The sequence below is a fragment of the Malurus melanocephalus genome, unplaced genomic scaffold (assembly GCF_030028575.1).
Source record: "Malurus melanocephalus ecotype Western Australia unplaced genomic scaffold, MMel_1.1 scaffold_217, whole genome shotgun sequence".
Lineage (NCBI taxonomy): Eukaryota > Metazoa > Chordata > Aves > Passeriformes > Maluridae > Malurus > Malurus melanocephalus.
This window is the reverse complement of record NW_026623449.1, coordinates 814,137-822,878: the sequence shown is the minus strand read 5'-3', so window position 1 is coordinate 822,878 and position 8,742 is coordinate 814,137. Positions and strand designations below refer to the sequence as shown.

General features: G+C 36.4%; 1 protein-coding gene across 1 annotated transcript in view; it reads right to left on the bottom strand.

Annotated features, from left to right (window-relative positions):
* PRKCE (protein kinase C epsilon) overlaps positions 1–8,742 on the bottom strand; it is a 280,126-nt gene that overhangs the window by 91,246 nt on the left and 180,138 nt on the right. The window contains exons 7-10 of the mRNA XM_057374126.1: positions 8,501–8,643; positions 7,225–7,321; positions 5,525–5,739; positions 4,103–4,276 (exon numbers count right to left, since the gene is read on the bottom strand). Of these exons, the coding sequence (XP_057230109.1) occupies positions 4,103–4,276; positions 5,525–5,739; positions 7,225–7,321; positions 8,501–8,643 (629 nt within the window). The remainder of the gene's footprint in view (positions 1–4,102; positions 4,277–5,524; positions 5,740–7,224; positions 7,322–8,500; positions 8,644–8,742) is intronic.

Genomic DNA, 8,742 nt, shown 5'->3' with positions numbered 1-8,742 from the left:
GAATTTCAGCTTTATAAACACTAGACTTCCAGCATYACTCAGAGTGTGTTTTGCAGTGCAAACAGCAGAAAGGAGTAAAACCTAAAGCATAGCTCTCTATCTGGGATACAATCTAGGATAAAACCAGCAGTAAGCCACTGGGGAGCATRTAACAGTTAAGAGATCAATGTAGTCATAACAGGGTTACTACAGTGTCTGTAGGGTCACTACAGCCTCTATACAGTCACTAGAGCCTCTGTAGGGTCATCTCAGCCTCTATAGGGTCACTACAGCCTCTTCCTTGATGTCCTTCAGTTCTGCCATGTCACATGGCTGATCTCTACCTTTCAACACCAGAACACAGGAAAGAAATGAATGCCCTTGCAGGCCAGCCCAGGAGCAATGCTATGGATAGAGACACTGATTTTAACATTCTAAGGAAGAGCAATGTTTTTATGGGTGGCATAAGTCTATTTRCCTGTAGTAACTGACTTTCTCTACCCTTTATTTAACTACTTGTTTCCTCTAACAGAAATAGCTATAATGTTGACTAAGGATCCTTTACAAGTTCTGTAACTCCATCATTGAACAGAAATATTTTTCTGCACAAAAATACTCTCTACTATATTAGTTGAACAYAGTGCTGTGAAAAGAGAAGGAGAGCAGTATTTTCAAATTTATCTGATTTCATGAAGTTGGATAAAAAAATCAAATGGCAGCTGTTAAAACATCAGCACTCTAGTCTTCTAATTTTATAACAAATTATCATAATAAAGCTTTCACTGCCTTAAATAATTTAAACTCCACTAATTTCTTAAGTAGGTCTTAGGATAGTTCATTAGAAATTATAGGGTATGCACATTCATGTGTATGCGTATCTTATAGGGTAGAGGTCTAGAAAAATTTCAAGTACTTATRAGGAACGTTGGCAGGGGTGTAGGAGGAATTAAGTGAAGCTAGTTATATTTTCTAGAGCTTTCCATAAAAAGCACTTTAATTCTCACAGTTCAGAAACATTCAGCTRTGAATGAAGACAAGAGTATCTTCAGAGAAAACATGTCTAGAAACATTTAAATACTCTTTGTCAGCCACTTGACTGAAGTATTACCAATAAATTCTAATGTTGATACTGTTCCATAGTTGATCCCTGTAGCAGGGAATGAGGTTGGAGGGAAGAGGACACTGAAGMGGAGAACTGGGCAGCATCAGATTATTGTCAGGTAAGATACCCCTTACTGAAAAATCAAGGGACCAACACATARAAGAGAAAGAGAACATATGAGAAAGCATGAAAACAGAGGGAAAATGGTAGAAGTCCTGAAAATGCCCTGTGTTTTCTCCATAAAGGATGCAATGAAGTCCTGAATAAATCAAAGATGATGATAAGCAAAGGTCAGTTATTACAAAAATACAAATACAAAGMCCTATATGCTAGGCCTTGGGTATGTTTTACCATGGGAGTGCCAAATACAGAATGCAGGATTTGTAGTTCATATTCAGACTGACAGACCACRGGCAAAACATAACTCCAACCTCTGATTATGCTGACAGATGCAATGACAAACAAGAAGGCAAAACAAGAAGGGAAATGCTGCCATGGTATAGGAGTGTTAAAAAACAGTATCCAATGGGGCACAGTTTCATAAGATATGCTGCATTAAAGGAGTTAAGCTCCTTCTACATAAAAAAAAAAGATCAGCTGAGGCCCTGCCTGTAGATTTTACATTCTTTCTGATGTGTAGGACTGGGTTGCAGAGCTCATACCTCAAACTATTGCAGACCAAACATCGTTTGGTATCAGCTTTGCACAGTTTATCCCAAGTTTTGGAACTCTCTTAACTTCCAGATCACTGAAGATGATTTCAAAACTATTAGTGGAGTATAATATTTGAATATAATTTTTAAAAATTATCAAAAATGTTGACTGGGGGGGAATAATTTTTTGCTGGCCTTATAGAAAATTGGTTTGATTAAAATTTGCTTTTGTATTAAGCAAGAACATAWGAAAGATCAGTACCAAGAGTGTTTCTTTAAAATAAGGAAGCTGATGGAATTGTTAAAAGAAGTTTAAATACACAGGGCTAAAACCAAACTAGTATATAAAGTATGCTGTTGTTAACCATTATTGACACAATTTTTCAATTCCAAATGAATTTAAAATATCATCTCTTACTAAATGATGATACTATTATTATCATGACAAGTAAGTGACACCAATGAGAAGTCTGCTCCATGTAAAAAATAAATAACACTGAAATGTACTTACTGTAAAAAGAGTATTAGGCAACTTTTCTGCACTCTCTTCAGCTGATAACTGAAGAAAAACATGTAGCATATAAACTTCTACATTTGCATTTTTGTGGAAGAGGAACAAAGCAAGGAATCTCATTGCATAAAGACAACCTCTGACTGCTTTGACAATGAATACTGAGTCAATCTTCCCATTAAGTCGGGGTGTATACGACAAATATGCTCCACTTGAAATGTAAAATTAATTCCAGCATGGTCACTTCAGGGACCAGTTCTGCAAAGTACAGCCATCACGGCTCAGCACATAATCACAACCTAAGGAACTATACACCAATGTGAAATACACTTCAAACCTCTTGTACTACAGCCTTTGTCTCAATAAAGCTATTTTAACCACAGAATACRTTTGTTCAAGCAAGTCTTTCCACCTGTTTTTCTACTTAACCTGAGAAAATAATTCAGTGACTAATTTACTCAGTACATTTTTATTTGTTGACATTTATAAATAATGTATGGTTTTAGCAGATGCATTGCTTTTGCTTTTTCATATGTTTAGGTGTTTGGTATTTTTGTTCCTTTAAAAGAATTATTTGTGAATTGTTCATAGGTCATGCTCAAGAAAACCCTTCAGTTTTTCAACTAAGGATTTTTAATTTTATTAGGTATCACTAGGTGTAGTTTTGATTCTTTGATAAGAGACACTGGTCTATGACTTAAGTATAAACCATTCAAGTATCAGTTCCTCTCAGCTCAAGAAAAGCCACCAACTACAGTTTTTCTCTGTTAAGAGATCTGGGAAGAGAGAAGTGGGTGAGAAGAACTGCGTATCTTTGATGAATGGCTTTGGAGTGCAGGGAGGGAGGCAGAAAGCATGGTACAAAAGAGGGAAGAGCAGATCAAAAATACAAAAGGAAAGGAATCTCCATGAAATCAGAGGAGCAGCAGGAGAACCTTCTGTCATAATTCATTTAATRTAAAACTGATCTTTACTGATGTTCTGCCACATGATTTGCATCAGGCTGTTGATACATTTATTTACACTCCAGGGAGTGCACTTAGTACTAAAGGTCCTTTTCTATTCACAGTGTTTATACCTCACCTCAGTACAATCTTTTAAGCATTTTCTTTCATCTCAAATAACATGCTTAAATCTAATAATAAATTTTAAGATAATACATTAAAACATTTTAAGAGTATGTTCACATATATAATAAAAGTYTCAATGTGAAACACCCTCCACAAACATATACGCCTTCCTGACACACTGCTTTGTGTCAACTTCAAAGCATATAAAATGCTARCACATTTTCACGTTTTAAGAACCGGATAAACATATTAATTGTTTGCTATTTCCATATTCAAACCATTATAATCTTCATCCTACTAGCCATTTTCTTACGCTTTCCCACAGTGTTATTTATCTTTCCTGACAACTTTGTCAGAAGATCTTTTAGTCACAGCTTTTCTGCAATTCTACACACAAGTATTACAACACTGGATCTTAAAAACATTTGTACTTAATTCAACAGATGATACACCCTAATAATGTACCAAAAAAACCGGAAAAAATGGCATCTCAGTAGGTGCCAATCCACCTCAGTAGGTGCCAATCCACCTCAGTAGGTTTTTGGGTATTTTATACAATGCGTGCTTTTTTTTCACTTTTTAACTCATTTACTGCCATCTCCTGGTACTTACGAGGTAACAGTAGTTATGCTTTTTAACAACAGCCAGCACTCCCATACAATACTATTGAAATGCCAAAAACTTACCAGAAATASTTTCAAAATATTGCTGTACTTTTTATGTAGTTTTCTTTAAGCCTGGAAACAGTGAATGTTATTCCTTGGGCAGAAAGATTCATATAGCTTACCTTTGTCTGGAAGCAGCAGTAAAGTTGTGTTAAATATGGATGTTTCCGTGCTAATGCTAGAATTCTCTTTTCTGTCATTGTACAGTCTACATCATCATCTTGAAGTATGACATCTTTCTTCAAGACTTTCACTGCATATACTTCATCTTTTCCTTTTAGCTCAGCTAACATTACCTAAACCAMAGAAAAATTCTGTTTACATATGAACAACAGATGCCATAAAATACAGGATTTCATATGAGTTTGACTGCACTGGAAATAGAAAGACAGTTACCTTAATGAAGCTGCAGCATATAAAATAAAAAGTAAAGTACTATAATTTGAAAAGAATATACCTCTGGTGTTCTTTAAATTTGAAACAGAATGTATCTATTCTGTTTGTTAGTTAAGTATCATAATGAGTGCCTATTACTGAGGTCTCAAAAACTAAACAAGGAAGGAAGCTAATGTAAAACAGAAATTTATTTCCCACTTTTATCTCCCAATTCTGGTAGTGAGATTTGTGTGATGGACTTTGTATACAATCCAAAGTTACCATTTCTGCTGCTTTCAAGTTGTTGATTTTAACCACTTCTATTGTTTAAGGTTCAGGCCCTATATTCTGTTTAAGGTCAGTTCCGGCTTGGAGGCAGAATAATCTTCAGAGAAAGCATTAGAAAACAGGGACACAAAAGAACTGCTTCAGCCTGGTTCCCCTGCATGCGAAGTTCCCGTATATCAAGGAAGGAAGAGTGTACTTCTCAAACAAATTCATATTTCAGTCYATCTCTTTGATTCCACGGTGCACAGCAGCATAGAAAGAAAATCTGTAAGAACTGTAAACAGAGCCCCTTCTACCCTCACCAGTTCCCTACTGTGGAAAGGTATCTGGTGAGTTACAAGAAAAGCCACCAACTACCTCTGCTCTTATGAGGTATTTTGGGCAGCTGTCTAAGCCCCATCATATCTGAATGGAAATGCTTCAGTTCTGCTTCCTCCAGTACTGAACACACCCACTGAGAAAAAACAAATATACACAATGTTCTGTGAAATAACTGAACTTGGACTGGGAATCATGAAGAAAGTGACGTAACCCCACAGCATTACTCCTGACTGGATTTTTCCTGCTTGACCACAAGCAATTTTGTTGAACAGTATGTATGTAACTTTATGTGAGTCTTTATCACCAATATCCTGAAATAATGAAACACTGACATTTTGTTTCAAAAGGCTTGACCCAAGTTAACAAAGTGACCCAAAGCACAGACAATGCCAGCTCATCAGGAGACTGGCACTTCTGATCTGTTGGGTACAAGAAAACACTTAGGGTACAATCTGAATGTCAAAACAAGCACTTCCAAATCAGTACAATCAAAACCACCCCTGAACATTAGCTTACAATAAAAAAGAAAAAAAAAAAGAAGGAAAAGAAAAGCTACCCACCTTGCCAAAGCTGCCTTTTCCCAATACTTTGATGAAGTTGAACTCTTCCAGACCTATTCGCTTGCTCTGGGCCTGCTTAACCTCCCCATTTTCACCGTTCTCCCCAGATTTGYTAAGCTGGTTGTCTGTTGACGTGGTTGCTGTCGCTCTGTGTTCCTCTCCCCGATTGTCAAAAGATAATGCTTTCCTAATGTTGTTTTCCAGCTCTTTGATTTCTGTAAAATGTGAGGGAAATGTAGTTTTAACCAACTATCAGAAAAACAACCTGTGTTAGTCTGTGTCATTGTGGGAAGGGACATTCATCATCTCTAAATGCCATGTTTAAGAGCATTCTGTGGTTAAGGATACATATTTAGCAAACTGCTTCTCCACCTTACAGTAATCAGCCAAAACCCTGCTCTAACAGGAAGGGTGGCCTTTCAAAATGAACCTAAGAGAATGACATATCCCAAACTTGAAAGATAAGTCAGAATAGTAGCCAAATAGTTGTTTTAGTGACTTTGGGTGTTCCTGTACCACAGAGAAGTACTTTGTTTTGAATATCCCTATCTTCCTGCAGCACTTACTCATCTTCCTGCTTAAGTATTTTAGAGCTGTGTCTTCAAAAGTTCAAAGGATAGTTGGGCGTCCCGGTCCTTGAAGTCAACATGAATGGAGCATCTTATTCAGCTCCAGCTGTTATCAGACGCCTGCCAATAAAGTATTTGACCACTTCCTAGTGCTGCTTCAAGCAGCAATTRTGTACATCTGCTAAAATGGTTCTGAAGGCTTCTCAGTATTAAATGCAGAGTCCTGGTGACTAACAGTCCTCAGGGTCCACCCTGAGTTCCTGCATGGTACCTCTGCCTGATGGCCTTGGAAGCAAAAACTTGATTGGACAGCTACAAAAGTGAAATTAGGGAGAGAATTTAGAAAAATGCTTTGTTCTTATTCTGAATAAAATATCGGATATTTTTAAAATTAYGATTTTATGAAAACAACGTGAAAAGGTTGACAAATTGAAATCAGTTCTGGATTCAGAGGTCAGAGACTTCCAATTTCTAAAAACAATTAGATCAGAATCAAAACGTGCTGTTGACATACACATTCTGTCAATCAGCTGCTCAGCTCAATGAAATCAGGTCATATCAGTGAATAAAATACTTGTGTCCAAATCCAYGCATAAAAGAAATTACTGAAAGGAAACATGGTTTTAAGGAGCCTCTAGAGACCACATGAACATGCTAGCATAGCCTTTCTGGATGGAACTTTTTATTATCACAAATGTTCAACATGGAATTACAGAGTCAATTTTATCTCAAAAACTTATTAACAGTAAGAGGATTTTCAGATAAATAAAGTCTCTCTCTCAAGTTCTGTGTTACTATTTAAAATATTCTCTGCTCTTACAATGGAATATATAAACTTCTTCCATGAAGATATTTTATTGACAAGAACCCATGTAGTAAGCTTAACAATATTTCAAGATGACTATTTTACAGCTTTGCTTTAAAAGCCACCTAATTTCACAGATTTAATTAAAGGAGAAGCAGGCCTTTTTAAAAAATATTTTGCAGTTCATAACTTAAAATGCTTCAGTTTCTGGTGTTAACTACTTTGTTGATTTGGTTCTACAGACGGTGGTGCTCATAGATTTTTTTTTTTTTCTTGAGGAAATGTGGGACAAAATGTTAGTTTGGAAACAAAAATATTTGGTTGACCTTGATCACAAGGAGATGTTGGTGCTGACTTCGACCTGTCTTCTTCTGATGATGCACTTCCCAGAACTGGTGGTTGAGTCTCTGCACCTGCAATTAGCTAAGAAAAATTCCAAAAGGGGTACTCAGCTCTGAGATCTTCCTGTGTCATGAGGAAATTCAATTCAACAATTTTAATTCATAAGTATGAAGGAAAGTGAAGATCTTCTACCCCTATGGATTCTCACTGGGAGAACCTCAGCCATACAGRTGGCATCACATCAAATGGAAATCGTAACAAAAACAGAGAAAAACCAGGCAATCGAAAGAAAAAACAGGTTGTTAAGATAAAATAAACATCATATACATAAACAGAGAATGGGAAAGTTTTGAGAAGCCACCATGAGTCAGTATTCAAATTTATCCAGTAAATGCATTTAACTACAACACGTATCAGCAAGCACTGCAAACTAACTCATGCAGTAACAGCATGACAGCACCTTTTCCCAGGAGTTTCAGATCAATTAATTAATTCTTGAGTTTTCTACATTTCTGTAATATTTTAAAATAGCATACAGGGGATCCAGTGTGCAATAAGCAGGAAAATGAACAGAAGCCACTGTCAATGTTTAAAGAAATTATGGCAAAAATTGCCTTTTTCTGTGGGAGTGATGGGTCTGTTGTGCAATCATGCAAACAGAGAGATAAAGTGTTGGCCCATTCTGACCCAGGATACACATCACCASTCAGCTATAACTCCATTGGGATTGGATGTACTTGGGGTGACCTGTGATTTTTATTTCTAGAACAGCCCAGTTCTTCCTATAAAAGGGATGATTACTCCAGAATTGTCATCTGGCAAACAGCTCCTCTTCATAAGAATCAGAACATTGCTCATTCATCAGCTTTTACAACACTATGGAGTAGTGCTCTCTCCCAATCAATCAATCAATCAATCAATCAATTATCCAATGCCAATTCTGAGCCAAAAATGCATTTATGCTCTTAACTGTGTTCAGACATTGTCTCTCTGTCAAATTTCCTTCAAAATTAAAAACGGGAAATCCTTCCAGACTATAGACTCCAGGTCTGCAACGTTGTACCAGGTCAAAATAAATTTCATTTTAAAGTTCAGGATAGATTATTTACACTTATAAAACAAAACTCAAGGTCTTTGGTCTGTACTGACTTATAAGAAAATTATTGTGCAAACCATTTTGAGTAGGATTGAACCCAAGTAATAAATTTACAATACAGTAATACTTATTTTTTTTAATGTGAAAATCTATAGTTAAATTACCTTTTTCCTCCTCTGCCCACTATTAGTGATCTTATCTGGAGTGACTCCAAGATCTGCAAGAACTTTAGCTATGCCTCTAGCATCCACTCCACAGTTTGGTGCCACATTTGTTTCACAGCGTCGATGTACATTCATCTTGCACACTGCAATGAAATATAAAACTAAATACTATCTTCGCATGCATTTGCCTTATCTGAACCAGATCTTATTGTACCTACCAGTAACTTTTCCAAATACATACA